Below are 17,323 nucleotides of genomic sequence, written 5' to 3' on the forward strand. Positions count from 1 at the left end.
CTTTCTCTATAGTATACTTTTCTTACCTTGATTGGGAAGCATTGGTTCTGGTGAATTAAAAAGTTTAGTATTTACACAAGTCTCTTTATATATGAAACTGAAACATTGAATTTAAGGCTGAAGTTCTATTTGATATTTCTTTGTTCCCTACCTCCTTAAAGATAACCTTTTTAGTTATTTTATTGTGCATTTACAAGCATGTCTATGTACCTATAGAAATTAGGTAGTATCGATTGTGTTAAAAGAAATTATTTTTAAATAAATGAGATCATAGTGTGGAAAAAAAAAAGAAAGGGACTGGTGACAAGAACTCATTTTGAATAAGTAAATTTGATGATAATTTTTGGGGTTCTTAAGCACGTATGCCATCAGGTGAGCAGACCAACCACCAATGTACCAATCCCCTTGATAAAGGACTCAGAATATATACAAAATGAATGAAATTTGTGAGGATTCTTTCCATGGCTTTACAAAATAAACCTAGATAGAGTAACAAAAGTAGAAGGGAAAAGTAGAAGCCTGAAAACTTTAAAAAGAAGAGAGAGATTCATGTATTTTTAAATATATAACCATGAGAAATTAGGAACGGCTTATAAAGAGCTTTCTGACTTTTAGAAACCTGTTCTGCTTTATTTTTGCCCCCGCAGACTTCACCATATACAAATCTATGGGTCCTCTTGGGGAAGTCTCAGGGGTGGGTCAGAATGACAACAGGAGCAAGAAGGAAAATAGTGGCGCTAAATATCATGAGATTTGGGGCAAAGTTTCTAGCTGCGTATCTTTTAGTGGGAAATATTTACTGCTCAAGACATCTAGGGCAATCACAGTTTTTCAGCAATGATTTTAGGGGTTGGGATTTCCCTTCCCAAGACTAGGTATAGAGTATAATTTCAAAATTTCCATTGAGTATAGCATTTATTAACTGTATCTCTAGACTGCTTTAGGTATTTACAGAGAAAAATCCTCCACAGCTATTAACATGCCTTTTGTATTTCACTTGAGATGAAATTCTACAGCAAGTGTTTTCCAATGTTCCATATGAGGAAACAAGAACAGCAGGCAAATCAGTTACAAAGAGAGACAAGAGAGAAGGCAAGTATATGTCTCTAGAATTATAAGTGCACATATTTCTATAGGCCTATGTATTGAATTATATATACAGCACTCTCATTTTAGTATTTGTCAAAATGGCTACCTGTGTGGCATAGACAAATTGAGATATGAAGGAAAGGTTGTCTGAAAACCTCTCTATCACCTTCAAGTCTATGGTCTAAAATGTGTCTATTCTGTTTTGTGGGGAGGGGATCCTTGAAATTCATGTGTCAAGGAGATTCTTCCTTTCTGGAGACTGTTCAAAGGACAGGAACTGGAATTACAAGTAGTGGTTACTGTTCCTGACCACAGGAGCCCTGAGAAGTGTAATAACTTTGTACCGAACACACTTTATAGTTCCACGTGCATGATCTGGTTTGATACTTTGCTTAGCCCTTGGGGAGAACTAGTGCAATCAGCGTACCATTCAATGGGTAAGACCCAGGCTAAAGAATCACTTGCCCTAGGCACACCGGTGGAAATAATGAAAATGAAAAATACACTCTTCCGCAAAGCGGCTTTATATTATTATTTTTTAAGTAGCAGTTTAAGAATTAAGACAATTATTTGATCATAGGTCATAAAGATAGAATTTTATATCAGACTTACCTACAGGCAGCATTTGTGTACCAGCAGTAACAAAAGTGCCCTGGGCAGCAGAGAAATGAGCACTGTGTTGGAATTTTGCATACAGATGTGAATTCTAATTCCCAAGGTTTGTTTCCCATAACATCTGCCTGGGCTCCAGCCTCTGCAGTCAGCAACTAGCTGATGCCTGTCTGCATTGATATGCAAACTTTCAAATACACATTCTCAGTGTGGTTGGATCCTATATTAGCATTTAAACACTTAAAATATGGACCCAAAATGCTCATAATATGTGCTTATATAAATTTTTCTCTTCAATTTTTTCCCCCATGGATTTCATCAAAGGAGCCAGTGTTGCTGGGTATTCTACTGAACCAAGATTTCTCCTTGGCAGCATGGATAGAGTGTCCACTAATGGTAATGCAAATGGATATCATTGGAGTTGGGTTATAAGTAATACCTTTTCTTCCTTTGCCTGAGTTTAGAACCAAATGTGAGACTGAGCTAAGGATCCTACAGATGGAGCTCAGACTATCTTCTCAGGAAAACTTGGCTGGATAACATGGGTGCTTCACTTCGAATTAGCATGAGTGCCTAATCACTGGTGAGGGTTAGGATGCCCATGGTTCCCCCATAGCCCACCACGAGAGAGTTTGCTTCCGTAACATTCACAGCATAGAGGAGAAGATCAGAATGTTTGTTGTCTGCAGGCAGACAGATGCCAGAGAGAGAGAGAGAGAGAGACAGAGAGAGAAAGTGAGAGAGAGGGAGAGAGAGGAAGGAACTGACTGTAGGAACCTGATTCCTCCTCCCAAACTTAACAGTGAAGTCCCTTGTTCCCCCTGGATGTGGGGACTGGTGAGGGACTGAGCACATTCCTGAAGTGATACTCCAGAGGAGTTCTCTTCATCCCTGCCATGGGGAGTGTGGGAAAATGCTCCCCTTCAGCTGATGAGCAAAGGCTCATCTCACAGACCTGGTTATGGTGGGAGCAGACCAGCTCCCAAGACAGGAAGAACTATCATCTAATGAAGCATTTTTTTCTCTAGACAGATTTAAAGATTTAAGAGGAAAAATAGGCTAACTATGTCACTGTCAAAGCTGGCAAATATGTGGTCTTTCCTGGGCATAGGAATATGAACTAGGTCAGTGTTTCTCAACACTGACCATGAATCAACCATGGAGAGGAGGTTGAGACCTGGGAAGAGATTATAAACCCTTATTTCTGGAATCCACCAGGAGTTTCTAAAAGTGGAATCCAGGGTTCTGCACATTTTTGCATATTGTACCAGTGACTTGCCTACAGACAGCATTTGGAACCAATGACCTAGATGGGTTTTGGAGATTAATTTACCACAGAATTCTCTTTATTTATTTTTTTTAAGTTTATTTATTTTGAGAGACTGGGGGGGGGGTGGGGTGGGGAGGGTCAGAGAGAGAGCGAGGGAGAGAGAGAATCCCAACCAGGCTCCAGTGGAGCCTGATGTGGGGCTCAAACTCATGAACTGTAAGACATGACCTGAGCTGAAATCAAGAGTCAGATGCTTAACCTATTGAGCCACCCAGGCACCCCCACAGAATTCTCTTTAAAATGAATACTTATAATATTCCTGAATCTTAATTTTGTGAAATCATAAATTAAATACAGTCGAGCATCTCTTTGGTACCTGGGTCTACACTGGGAGAAGTGAAAGGCTGACTTTATACTGAGAACCACACATGGGCTACAATGATTTCATCAATACAGTCCACATCATGTCATTTTTTCACTAAAAATGATGACATCATTTAAAAAAAATTTTTTTTTAACATTTATTTATTTTTGAGACAGAGAGAGACAGAGCATGAACAGGGGAGGGTCAGAGAGAGGGAGACACAGAATCTGAAACAGGCTCCAGGCTCTGAGCTGTCAGCACAGAGCCCGACGCGGGGCTCGAACTCACGGACTGCGAGATCATGACCTGAGCCAAAGTCGGCTGCTTAACCGACTGAGCCACCCAGGCGCCCCCATGACATCATTTATTAAAAAGTCCACTTTTGCTCCAGTGATCTGAGACACCCTCTTTATCTTATACTAAATTCCCATATGTCCTGGGTCTATGGCTGGACTTTCTATCCTAACCACTAGCCTACTGGCTTCTATACAACAGTACTGTACTGTTTTCATTACAGAGGCTGGAATACTATGTTTTAATGCCTTATGGGACTAGTCCCTATTTTGTAGTTTTTGTTTTTTCGGTGTTTTCCTGGTGACTTTTGCATGTTTGTTTTTGCACATGAATTTTAGTATCAACTTGTGTAACTTCATTAGGGCCTGTTGATATTTTTATTAGCATTGTATTAAATTTATAATATAATATTCACTTTGGGAAAACTGATGGTAAGTCATTCTGTGTTGGAAATGGGAATGTCTTTCCATTTCTTCAAGTTACTTTTGGCTCTTTCAGTATGTGATTTTTCTCCCTAATAGGAGCTTGACTCAGTGCTTGGCCACCTTCTAAGTACAAAATGGATTTATTTTCCTGTATCTTCCCAGACCCCCAAGGTATATAATGGCCAGTCTACACTAAGTTTGGAGGCCTTTCCTTTTATTTATTTATTAAAAAAAATTTTTTTTTAACGTTTATTTATTTTTGAGACAGAGAGAGACAGAGCATGAACGGGGGAGGAGCAGAGAGAGAGGGAGACACAGAATTGGAAGCAGACTCCAGGCTCTGGGCCATCAGCCCAGAGCCCGACGCGGGGCTTGAACTCACGGACCGTGAGATCGTGACCTGAGCTGAAGTCGGACGCTTAACTAACTGAGCCACCCAGGGGCCCCTCCTTTTATTTTTTTAAGTTTATTTATTTATTTGGAGAGAGAGAGCACACACTGGGGGTGGGTCGCAGAGAGAGAGGGAGAGAGGGAGAATCCCAAGCAGGCTCTGCACTGTCAGCTCTGAGCCTGATCCAGGACCTGAGCCTAGAAACCATGAGATCTTGACCTGGGCAGAAACCAAGAGTTGGATGCCCAACTGACTGAGCCACCCACGTGCCCCTCCTTTTTTTTTTTTTAATGTATATATACACAGAGGATCACATTATAAATTGATCATTACACTCATCTAGATAATCTATGATGTTGGGTTTCTAGGAGCCTCACAATTAGAAGAAACATGTAGGTTAGAAAACTTCCCTTGGGACTATAATGTCAGGTTGAATAATTTGAATGCACTGTTTCTTTGTAGATCAAAAATAGTTAAATATTGGGATACCTGGGTGACTCAGTTGGTTGAGCGTACGACTCTTAGTTTTGACTCAGGTCATGATCTCACAGTTTGTGAGTTTGAGTTTGAACCCCACATTGGGCTCTGCACTGATAGCATGGAGCCTGCTTGGGATTCTCTCTCTCCCTCTCTCTCTGCCTCTCTCTCTCTCTCTCTCTCAAAATAAAATAAACTTTAAAAAATATTTTTAAAAATGGTCAAATATCTCCAATTTCGTATGGTTCAACCTCAACCAATTTCATATGGTTCAATCATTCAGGGGTCTCTGCTTAATGGTGTGGGTCATAAACCTGAGTCCAGGCTTCCTGCAGAGTGTAGATGCCTTTGTAAGGATGTCACTTCTCTCCATTCACAAAACCGGAGGCAGCTGATTAAAAAGTCCTTATGTTTATGTGGACATAAGCAAATGTTTCCTTTGTTCAGCTGTCTTCTTTGGAATTTCATTTCTTACTGTGGTTTTAAAATAGGTCCTCAAATTCTTTGATAGCCTTCCCTTTGAAAGGTGGGGCTTAATCCCCCACCCCTTGTGTGTGGGCGGGCTGGACTTAATGACTTGCTTCTAATGAGTAGAACGTGACAGAAATGATGGTGTGCTACTTCATAGATTAGGTCATAAAAGACATTGTGGTTTCTGCCCGGCTATCTCTTGAATTGCTCACTCTGGGGAAAGTCAGTTGCCATGTTGTGAGGACATTCCAGCAGTGTCCACTCACTTAAGGAGAGGCCCTTGTGGTGAGAAACTGAGCCCTCCTGCCCACAGCCAGTGAGGAGGTGAGGCCTTCTCACTCAGCTGTGAGTGAGCCATCGTGGAAGCAGACCCTTTGGTGCCAGTCAGTCGTCAAATGACTACAATCTTGGATGACAGATCAGGCTTAGTTGGGTGGTTCTGGCTCAGAGTCTCTCATGAAGTTGTAGTCAAGAGTCTTCAAGATTCCTTCTCTCACTCAAGACCTAGTTATTGATCTCCTACCCAGTGAGAGGTGCTGTGCCAGGAGAAGAGAGTTGAAAAAGGCATTTGTGTTCTCCAAGTGCTCACCACTAATAGGAAGTCAGTGTCATCAGTAATTATTAGCTATAAATATACTAAAATGGAAAGTACTTAAAAAGTGCTTCAGGTTGTATTTGCATGGAGCTTTGGGACGACAAAAGAGAGGCAGATCTGCTTACTAAGGTTTTTGAGTAGAGAGAGTGAATTGAGAAGAGACCCAAGAAACCCCTGCAGACATAGTGAAGGTCCCATCACACCAGAAAAGGAGGCTGACGAGGCCCCTCTTCAGAGGCCAGGAGCTGCTCTGATGCTGTTCTGCTGGACTAAGAAATCCAGACCACACAAATTTTCCTTAGCAAAAGGGACCATTCCCCCTAAAAATTAATGGTAAAAAGGGTTGGGTAGGAAGAGGGGTGACGAAATGATTTTTTTGAGAAGTAAAGTCTTGTAAAAAGTGTGCACAGGTGTGCAGCAAGTTCAAGCTACCATGGATGTTAGCTCTGCTGAAAGGAACCTAGTTCTTGGTTAGCAGTGCAACACTAAGGTGCTATTAATAGAACCAATCAAAGTCTCATTTCAATGCTGGGGAGAGAGAGAGAGAGAGAGAGAGAGAGAGAGAGAGAGAGAGAGAGAGAGATTATAATTTAAAACTTCAACTTTTCCCTGAACACAAAGCCAAAATTTATTGGTTTTGGGCTTATCAAACACAACTTTACCAGGCCCAGGATGTGACTGATTGGCACTGGGATTGAATCTGCATCATGGATGTGGGGATTTGCTTTCTCCCGTAATGGGCTGCTGTTTCTCTCATAGTTAATGGCTTTCTACAGTTGAAATGAAGTTTGGAAACTGACTGTATTTGACAAAACATGGTGATTGTGCTTATTTTGTCCTGCAGAAAAAAAAAATCCAACAAATGATCAAAATCATAACCCATATTGATGATAAGTGTAGACAGTGGTTCTTAATTATGGTTTTGGTTTTTGTGGAACAGAGACAAGGAAAGTAAAAATTTGTGTTTAAGTGATAAGTCTATCTTTTTTACACCTTTATGAAAGAGCAAAAGGCGAATTCAATCCATTCAATCACTAACTCTATATTGTCCAGAGTTTTCTGTGTGTCTGTGGTTGTTTATCTCTTGACTCTGATTTGACAGCCTAACATTTCCAAAGTCAAGTAATTATGACTCATGTTAAGTTGGGAACTTTTTCTCTTTTCTAAGCCAGATTGAATAAGGAACAAATTTCTCTCTTTCCCCAGAAATAATTAAGACCTCAATAGGCTGTTATCACACACCCTGCCAGTGTTAACCACTTTGCCTCATTCCCACTTCTTTGAGAACTAGGCTAAGGCAGATTCACCAATCTCAAGTCAAAAATGCCTCTCAGGTCAAAGGCATCTGGGCCTGGGAGGCCCCAGCCTTGAAGACTTCTGGGGACAACAGGGTTTGTTACTTCTCACTCTTCCTCATTCCCTTTTTAATAGCCCTACTTTCTAAGTGCTAAACTGTTAGTCTCCATATGTCTTTGGAGCTCCTACCCATTGGTTCTGCCTTGCTCCTGGAACCTCTCAGAACATCTCCTAACCCCTTTCCAGGGCCATTCTTGTATTGGGCAAAGACAGCTCTCCCAGTTTCCTAGTCCTCTCCATGCTAAACTCACTCAGGCCCTTTGACAAGGTCTCATATGCAAATGAGTCAAAGATAGCCAACGGCAGAGTTAGCATGCTAATATTTCTGATTTTCAATGCTGCCTGTTTCTACTAAACTTTTCTTCAGCCCCTCTCCCAATAAATGCATATTTCAGTGTAGTTCATTTTTCTGTCTTGCCCTTGCAATTTAAGAAACATTTTTATAGTATTTGGTGGTTTATAAACTGTTTCCATGAACATTGTGCTGTCTGTGAGGTAGGTCTTATTTCTATCTTATGCTAGTGGGAAACTTGAGTCAGAGGGGTCAGCAACTGACTGAAAGATTCTCTCGTTCTCTAAGGTGGTCCCTGACCAGCAGCATCAGTGTTACTTTGGGTGGGGCGGGGAGGGGGGGGGGTGTCTGTGAGAAATTCACATTCTCAGGCCTCCTCAGACTTACTGATTCAGAAACTCAAGGGTGGGACCGAATGATTGATCTCTCAAGGTCTCCTGGTGATTTGGATGCACACTCATGTGTGAGAACCATGGCCTCAGTCTACGGGTGGGTCACCCAGGAATTTGTCAGATTTAAAAAATAATAACAAAACACTGATATACGTTTGGACTTTTCTCCAAAATTCTTCCTAACTCCTCACTTTGATTCTAGAGGAAGTTATTTTATTTATTTAGTTTTATTTATTTTTGAGAGAGAGAGAGAGAACAAGCCTGGGACAGGGCAGAGGGCAGAGGGAGAGAGAGAATCCCAAGCAGGCTCCACACCCAGTGTAGAGACTGATGTGGAACTCGATCCCACAACCCTGGGATCATGACCTGAGCCAAAATCAAGAATCAGACTCTCAACTGACTGAGCCTCTAGTGGGAGTTGTTTTTATCATAAAAATAGAACTAATCAGGGGAACCTGGCTGGCTCAGTCAGTAGAGCACGAAGGTCTTGATATCAGGGTTGTGAGTTTGAGCCCCATGTTGAGCATAAAGATTACTTAAAAATAAAATCTTAAGAGGGTGCCTGGGTGGCTCAGTCAGTTGAGTGTCCAACTCTTGATTTTGGCTCACGTCATGATCCCAGGGTCGTGGTATTGAGCCCCACATTGAGCTCCATGCTAAGCATGAAGCCTGCTTAAGATTGTCTCTCTCTTTCTGCTCCTCTTCCCTGCTCACATTTCTCTCTCTCTCTAAAATAAATCGAATCAAATCAAATCAAATCAAATCAAATCAAATCAAATCTTAGGGGCACCTGAATGTCTCAGTTGGTTAAGTGTCTGACTCTTGATCTCAACTCAGGTCTTGATCTCAGGGTCATGAGTTCAAGCCCCACACTGGGCTCCATTCCATGCTGAGTGTGAAACCTACTTTAAAAACATAGAAAAATAAAAAATTAAAATCTTTTTTTAATTGAAAAAACATTTTAACGTTTATTTATTTTTGAGAGACAGAGAGAGACAGAGCACAAGCAGGGGAGGGTCAGAGAGAGACACAGAATCTGAAGCAAGCTCCAGGCTCTGAGCTGTCAGCACAGAGCCTGATGCGGGGTTCAAACCCACGAACTGTGAGATCATGACCTGAGCCAAAGTCGGCCGCTTAACCAACTGAGCCACCCAGGTGCCCCCAAAACAAAATCTTAAAAAAAAGAACTAATCACAGGCCATTGGCTATTTTTAGATGAACACATTTTGTTTTCTGTCCTTCTGTAGGTCACGTTTCAGAGAAGAGGAATAGAAAATCCTTTCTATTCAGCAGGGATATAAATGAGCAATTTAGTACTGAAGATAATGAAACACTTCCAGAAGCAGTGAGGACAGGTAATAATCTATATAGTGTAAGCTAAATAAGATACTTAAATACAGATAACCTCAGAATGCATCTGTTTGCCTTTCATGGTATTTTAACAGAGTAGATGTCAGCATACCTTTAATTTTCCCACAAAAGCATACAATCTGCCATGAAAAAATATGAATTAAACTAACTCTGGGAATTTTACCACCCTTGCAAGAAGATGCTACTTTTATGTTGCTCATTTGTAACATGGACATCATCTTCTGAGCCTCTGCCATTACTGCACACAGAGGCTTTCTAATAAGCAGGAGGGATGAAAGCCAAATATTAACCTAGCCCCTAATATTCAGCCTTGGATAACCTGGGCCCATTCAGTACAGGTAGAAACTTGCCTGTCATGGGGCGCCTGGGTGGCTCAGTCGGTTAGGCGTCCGACTTCGGCTCAGGTCATGATCTCGCGGTCCGTGAGTTCAAGCCCCGCTTCGGGCTCTGTGCTGACAGCTCAGAGCCTGGAGCCTGTTTCAGATTCTGTGTCTCCCTCTCTCTCTGACCTTCCCCCATTCATGCTCTGTCTCTCTCTGTCTCAAAAAATGAATAAACGTTAAAAAAATGTTAAAAAAAAAAAAAAAAGAAACTTGCCTGTCATGACAATTGCAGGTACCAAGCCCACACTCCCTCCATGTAGCTTCCTGTTATCAAAAGTATACCTGGTTGTCACTTTCTAACTCAAAGAAATTAAATGCTGACTTATTCCAGCAGAGTCCTTAGCGTTCCTTGGTGGTGCTGCCTCTTGCTGTAGCATACACGGAAGTGGGAAGTTGGACATTTCCAATTTTCTCCCCATAACCCAAGATGGCCCTTGACCAGCATCTCCCTGCCTGCATTGCTGGGCCCCCCTCAGTGGTTCTCCACACTAAACCATCCCCGTCCTGTCATGGAGCCTCAGTACCCCATTTCCCTGATTCCATTTTTGGTCACATTACAAATGGAGTGGAGGAGCTTTAGGAGTCCCTGATGTCAGCTATGGTCTCAGCTAAGATTGCCTTGTGCTTCCAAGCCCACAGTCAGTGGCATTCTGAATCTACCTTCAAGATTTCTGCAAGTCCCTAGATGCCATAAGAAGTCAAGATCATCTCTGGCATCATGTTTACCTTGTGCATGAAATTCCCCCAAACCTACTCACATGAGGTGGATTATATATATGGGAGAACTTCCTGAAGGTGGGAGGGTAGGGCGATGGGGGCAACTTCAAACTGAATATTTGACTCCATTGTTCTTAACGGCCATCACAGTAGAACTTTCCATCCCTTCCATCTGACCTCTCCTCTATTATTCTCACCTCCTGAAATCTGTGCTTAGTCATTCCTTCTTTTTGGTTGCTTTGCTGCTTGCCAGCTCATAGCCTCGGCATCTCACCTCCACCACCAAACAGCATCTCATGTCACTGGCAAGAAGCTTATGAGTGTATTTTCCTAAACAAAGCCAGCTTCTTCCCCAAGAGGACTTCTGGAGCCAGCAGCTAAGTTGCTAAGGTTTTCATTTCTGCTAAAAGCAGAACTAACAAGTTGTCCCTGCAGTTCTGTATGGGGTTGTCTCTTTCTATTTACTCTGCCATTTGTCTTTTCATTTAGATACACAAAATAAGGATGTACCATGCGCGCAGCTTCTGGACTTCCTCCAGAGGAACATCATCATTGCTGCTGCCTCGGTGGCGGGAATCCTCGTGGTCACAGTGTTGTTGTTGCTGGTGTTGACTGCATGCATCAGGAGGAAAAAGCCATTGTGAGCGGCTCTTCAGTCCCACCTTCCTACCCATGAAGAACTCATGGGTATTTGTATGAGGTTGCCCCAGATCTTCCTGCTGATCCTGGAGTTAGGAGGAAGGCAGGGACTCCTAAGCCTGGTTGTGTATTCATAGAATACAGACGACCCAGGCTGTCAGTTTTTAACACTGCCTTGGTGGTTCTGATGCACAGCTAAGTATTGCAATTCCTGGCTTGGACCACGCTCACCTCTAAAGACTCCTGTAGGTTAGGCCACACCTACTGAGAAAATGGTACAAAGACTGGCTGAAAGACTGGAAAATAGGCATATGAAGGCAGGGAGGGATGAAGCCATGGAGGAGATGAGCACAGGGCTGATACTTGGCTGTTACACTGGTTGTTAGGTTGTTAGAATATTGAAAGATCCCTCTGTTGGTTGGTAAACAGCACCTTCCCAGAACCTCCCACAGACTTTCCAGTCTTCCCCATGATCCTGCAAATGAAGGGTTAATGTCTGGCCCAGCAGTGGCCCTCCAGGGCTCCATTCTGATGGTGGCCACTTTGACTAGTCAGTGGCTGTCTGTACCACTTGTTAAAAATGTCTATTATCCCTTGGATGAGAGGGTTCCAGCACAGTGGCCATAACCCTGAGTAGGCATGAGACAGTAAATGGCTTATAAGATTATGCATTTTCAGGAACTGCATCTTGAAATTTTGTGTGTTCATCTGCATCCCTTGAGACACACTTCTTCATCACAGGGAAAACAGCTTCCCAAGACCTCTCAGGTCCTGCCTAACACTGTGTTGTGTTTGCAGCTTGACCACAGAGAAAGGGGGCTGTGGCATGCCATGGAGGGTGAAGTTTCCATCCCTCTGCCCATGCCTTCCCCCTAACTCTGAGTCTGTGGTACTTAAATTTACCCACAAGAGTGACATTGCTTTCCTTAAAGGGGTTCTTTTAAGTTTATTTGTTTTGAGGGAGGGAGGGAGGGAGGGAGGGAGAGAGAGAACATGAGTTGGGTAAGGGCAGAGAGAGAGGGGGAGAGAATTCCAAGCAGGCTCTGTGCTATCAGCACAGAACCTGATGTGGCGTTTGAACTCACAAACCATGAGATCAGGACCTGAGCTGAAATCAAGAGCTGGAGGCTTAACCAACTGAACCACTCAGGCACCCCTAAAGGGGTTCTTTTAAAAGCCAACATTCTTGGGACTGGTAAACCATTTAGGGCAGCCACTATCACCTCACATCCAGCTTTCTCCTCTGAGACAGGAGTGGGTCCCATGAAGTGAAAGGGGGGCCTGGAATGTGGCAGAAGTTAGAGATGGAAGATTTAAAGAGCTTCTGGAAATGAGGTTGACCCATCTCACAATTCTGACTGGGGCTTATCCATTGGATTTGTCATTTCCCTTCTGTGCCTCTTGGAGGTATAGGAAGAAGTGGTCAAGACTGTGGCTCCATCCCATAAAGGTGAATTAAAGCTGCCAAGAGCCTGTGTTAGTTATCAGAAAGTGAAGGGAAAGGAATTTCCCAGAGGCTTTCTGGGTGTCCAGAGACAAAATGAATTTCACACATGAGAAGCCTTCCTTTTTTTTTTTTAAGTTTATTTTGAGAGAGAGAGACAGAGACAGAGAGAGAGAGAGAGAGAGAGAGAGCACAAGCAGGGGAGGGGCAGACAGAGAGGGAGAGAGAGAGTCCCAAGCAGGCTCTGCACTGTCAGCACAGAGCCCAATGCAGAGCTTGATCTCATGAACCCTGAGATCATGACCTGAGCTGAAATCAGTAGTCAGACACTTAATCGACTGAGCCCCCAGGTACCCCAAGCCTTTCTGAAAGAGAAGTAGAATCCCCACCCTGCAGAAACATCAGCCTCTACCACCACCCAACGAGTAGACAGTAGGAATTCCTACTCATGTAATCGTGCAATAAGGTTTTCTGCATTTTGTTTTAGATATCCTCCAGCAAACATGACATATAATATTTTTATACTGAGTGGGAAGACTTGGTGGCAAAAGTATCAAGAAAAGAACCCCAGAAAACAAAAGGGAAAACAGAAACAGTTGAAGTCCAAGTCCTGCGTCTAAGCCAGGTGGTGGGGCCACCAAACCAGGACTTAACGCTGCAATGCCAGGCAGTTCTCAATCCAAACACCATGGAGAGGCATTTGGATTTCTGGCTGTGAGATGTGCTCTGCAAAATGTTTACCTTCTCGTCTCAATTTTGAATGGACCAAGAAACAAATGTTCACCACAGGATGCTCACAGTGTGGTATGGCACTAATGGCTAGTGTGGGAGACTTAGCACATTTGCCCAAAGACAAACCCTTTCAAGCTATGGATGTATTTATTTATTAAAGCATTGATTCTCTGATTCAGCCATTCATTGAACAGATATTAATTGAACACCAAATACATAGACAATATCAAAATACATGAGGCAAGCAAAGATATTGGAAGCAGGCCTGGTCCTCGCCGGTTTCTGAGGACAGGGCAGGCAGCCGGCTGAAGCTCTTCGGTAGTGGATTGAGGCCTCTACACTCTGATTGCTAACGGGGTCCAGGGGGGAGAGGGGTTGGGGGGGCGGCACCTGGTGTTGCAGGAGTGAGGCTGCCAGTGTAGCTCAGGCAACCTACGTTGGCAGGCGAGGTCAGGAGAGAGGGGATGATCTCATGGTTCGTGGGTTTGAGACCCACATCAATCTCTGTGCTGACAGCATGGAGCCTCTCTCTCTTCCTCTCTCTCTGCTTCTCCCCTGCTCTTGCTCTCTCTCTCTCTCTCCCTCAAAAAACAAAAACAAAAACAAAAAGCCCTTAAAAAAAAACGCCCCAAACAAAAAGCATGCTATTTTTTTCTTTGAACCAAACTCTTCCAAGCTCTGAGGACTTGGACTTGGGCCATTGACTATAGGAAGGGACCCTTCTAAACACAGACTGTGAGAGATGCCTGCTCACGTCAGGTTTGGTGGGGGGCAGCTGATGGGGCTGTCTGAGGGCACATGTAGCTCAGATGCCCAAAGGTGGCTGCCGGTCCTGTGTGGGCAAGGAGTCCTAGGGCTCTGAGAGCCCTGGGCCTGTCTTGTGCTGGCAGGGCAACATCCTCCCAAGCCCCCAACAGTGTCACCACTGAGCATGGAGGGAGGGAGGGGCTTCACAGCTCCAGATATTTCCCACACATGGTCCCCTGGGAAGCTGGGCCCAGCTGGACTCCAGTACTGGTCCTGCCTTGACCTTCTCTGAGCCTCAGTTTCCTCAAATTTGCCATGGGGGTTGGAATTTACCTCCTTTACAGTGCTGTAGGTGGTTCATTCAGCAAGGACCATTTATGGAGCACCTGCTGTATGCCAGGCACTGTGCTGGGTGCTGGGGACATGATGGAGATCAGGTAGAGCAGTCTTCCCTGTAGTAGGTTGCTGGTGTCCTCTTGAGCTTGGAAGGAGGGAGATGAGGCTGTCAGCGCTTAGGTATACAGCAGGCACACCATAAATACCAGATTCTTCCTTGAGCTACTGATAGATTGCACCCCCACCCTCATCCTGTCCTCATCCCAACCTCTTAGGACCCTAGAACGGAGAGGCAGCCCACCCCCCTGTTGACCTCCCACCCCCACCTCAGGCTTCCATGTGAGGCACAAGTTAGGGTCAGCCACCTCTAGCTTCTGCCAGTGGTCTCCTCATTGCCTGTGGGCCCACTGGGAGCCTTCCTTTTCATTTACCTCTTTCTCTATGAGAGAAGTGTTCTTAGTCTGCTCTCATGCTGGGGACTTCCGCCTTCAGCTCAGTGGTTGGTTTAGCCAACCTGAACCCTGGCTTGATGAGGGGCGGGCACCAGACAGCACAGGGGATTTCACAGTTGAGTTCTGTGGAGGCTCTGGGCTCCCAGAGTAGTAGCCAGCTCTACTAGCTGCGAAATCTCAAGCCTCAGTTTCCTCTTGGCCTCAATTTCTCTATCTGTAAAATGGGGCTAACCTACTCTGTGGGGTGGTTGTGAGCATTGCATCTTTACTGGGGCCAAGACACAGCAGTGCTTAATAGGAATAAGTGAATCTTAGCTATTATGATTATTCTGCAAAACTTTGGCTCTTTGCCTGCCCAGCATCCTTTCTCCTCCTTCGAGCCATAGCTCCTGACTTCCCTTGGGTTCTTCTCCCCCATCTCAATGTGGTGGGTGTGAGGTATGTTACCTTGTCCTAAGCCTCTCTCACATCCCATCCACTGGCTTCAGGGACAGGTTTGGGGATGGACATGTGATCTCACTCAGCCAATGAACTGTGTTGGAGTTTTTGCTGGGTAAATTGAGAGATAGATTCTTTATCCTCCTCCTCCTTTTTTCAATAAATGGTATATATATTTATATATATATACATTTCCATCCGTCATCTGTTTGCTCTTTCCTCTGAACATTCAAAAGACCCACCTACCTCTCTTGACTCCCTTTTGGCGAAACACATGGCCTTATCTGCAAGCCAATCTCAAACGGAGTCTGAGCACCGCAGGGCCTCTGTAGTTTCAGAAAGCAACCTCTAGGACCCACAAGGGGCTAGGAGGGTGGCTGAACCAGTGCCACACAGGGACTAGGAGTCCTCTTCTCAGGCCTGATGTTCCCAGAGTCTGGAGGCCCCAAATGCTGCTGCCTTGCAGGTTCTCTGCGTGTAGCCTGCTCACCTTCTAGTCTTTTCCTTCTCCTGTGTCCACCAGTGGGTGGTCTATGGGCCCAGACTGCCTGGGCTTCACTCCTGCCTGGCCATTTGGCCTCTCTGGGCTTCTCTCAACTCATTTGGAAAATGGATTAAATGGGTTATATGGATTAAATTGTAAACTGCTTGCGATGTCGTCTGGCACGTAGTAAAGGACTCAGTAAGTGCTATTATCACTGCAGATTGTGTGATTCTGATGCCATTATTTCTCCTCTCCTCACTCTGCTGGGGCATTCTTCTCTCCCTCCAGAAAGGATTATCCAGTGTGGAAGCAGATTTTTTTTTCTGCATCCTGAGTTTCACGGTGCCTGTGGGGGAAGATAAATTTTCTAACAAAAACAGTTTGGGGGGAATCCATGTAGGAGAAAAGTATCCCAGCCTGGAACCCAGAAACAAAGATTTCTTGAGTGGGGAGAGGGGGATTTAGGGAACTGGGGGGGACAGTAGGGACTGGAGAGAGGTCCTCAGGAAAGAAGGCCTGGGGTGGAGCATTGAGGAACCATCAGGCAGGTTGTGGGGCTGGGCGCACACCCCCCAGGGTGGCAGGACCCAGAGAAGAAATGTTCTTGGGGTCTCTTGTGGGTCTAGGATGGCCCCACACCATCCCTGAGGCCATGCTTGTGGACAAGCCACTGAAGACATCCCCATGCATCCAAGAGGGCAAGGAAGTGGTGGGGGAGAGAGCCCCCTGAGGCCTTGCAGCCCCTGGAGGGAGAGAAGAGACGTGGACACCAAGCATGGGCAGTGGCCATGCAGCAGGGAGTAGATGTGAGGTGTGGCCACTCAGTCATCATGGGTGTGGATGAGTGGGAGGGAAGGGAGGAAAAGAGAATGAGGAGGAGGTTGTGGCCAGAGCAGGAGGTGGTGATCAGCCAGGTGCAGTGTGTGGGGAAGGTTCGAGGTGGGGTGGGCTGGGAGCAGGTGGGCATTGGGAGACACAGTCTCTGTGTCTTGGTGAAATGACTGATCCCTCTCTGAATCCTTCTGACACCACCCATGTGCGTTGGGGCTCCTCTGAATACACATAGTGCCCAGGCTTCCACCGCCCCAGACCTGATCTCCCTGTTGACTCAGCTGCCTCCTCTTCCAGCCTGTGACCCATTTAGGGCAGGGACAGGGTTGTCATTGCTGTCCCAATGCCTGGCACACAGTAGAGGTGCTCTGAACTTTTGAGGTATGGCTCTACTTAGCAAATTTCTCCTCTCTCCAGCTTTCACCTGCCTGTGAAATAAATAAATCACTTTTAGGAGCAGTTCAGCGGGCAGGCCTTGGGTCCTTGCCACCTTGGGAGGGGGAAGTAGGGGCATTCCTGTTTCCCACGAGTCCTGGGGATCAGCCTCCCTCTGCCCCTGCTCTGCCCCCCCCCCCTTCTGTCACTCCCTGCCCCTGGCTTTGGGGGTGCTCTTGGAGTTGTCACTTTGCCTGCCGGTGCAACCCTACAGCTAGCCTCAGTTTCCCCCAGCAAGGGGCAGGCACTGCTCGGCGCAGGAAATACCCTGTGCCCTCCCTGGAGC

At 45.1% G+C, this 17,323-nt stretch overlaps 1 protein-coding gene and 1 long non-coding RNA gene across 2 annotated transcripts; one reads left to right on the top strand and one right to left on the bottom strand.

Annotated features, from left to right (window-relative positions):
- Positions 1-2,019: 2,019 nt before the first annotated feature.
- On the top strand, positions 2,020-13,488 carry C9H2orf92 (chromosome 9 C2orf92 homolog). The gene is made up of 4 exons (XM_058684340.1): positions 2,020-2,097; positions 9,276-9,383; positions 10,989-11,139; positions 13,070-13,488. The coding sequence occupies exons 1-4, from the start codon at positions 2,076-2,078 to the stop codon at positions 13,200-13,202; spliced, it is 414 nt and encodes a 137-aa protein (XP_058540323.1). The 5' UTR covers positions 2,020-2,075; the 3' UTR covers positions 13,203-13,488.
- A 41-nt stretch (positions 13,489-13,529) lies between these two features.
- On the bottom strand, positions 13,530-14,880 carry LOC131485209 (uncharacterized). Its single transcript, XR_009248706.1, has 3 exons — positions 14,829-14,880; positions 14,395-14,542; positions 13,530-13,890 (listed from the first exon to the last, which is right to left on the bottom strand). It is a non-coding gene; the product is annotated as an uncharacterized LOC131485209 (long non-coding RNA).
- Positions 14,881-17,323: the final 2,443 nt, after the last annotated feature.

Source organism: Neofelis nebulosa, chromosome 9, assembly GCF_028018385.1.
Source record: "Neofelis nebulosa isolate mNeoNeb1 chromosome 9, mNeoNeb1.pri, whole genome shotgun sequence".
Taxonomy (NCBI): Eukaryota; Metazoa; Chordata; class Mammalia; order Carnivora; family Felidae; genus Neofelis; species Neofelis nebulosa.

Bases quoted from the DNA above. Each gene is read 5' to 3' on its own strand.
- C9H2orf92 (XM_058684340.1), top strand. From the start codon at position 2,076: ATGGATAGAGTGTCCACTAATG. The intron at 9,384-10,988 runs GTAATAATCTAT...CTTTTCATTTAG, and splicing joins TCCAGAAGCAGTGAGGACAG to ATACACAAAATAAGGATGTA. The intron at 11,140-13,069 runs GTGAGCGGCTCT...ATTTTGTTTTAG, and splicing joins ATCAGGAGGAAAAAGCCATT to ATATCCTCCAGCAAACATGA.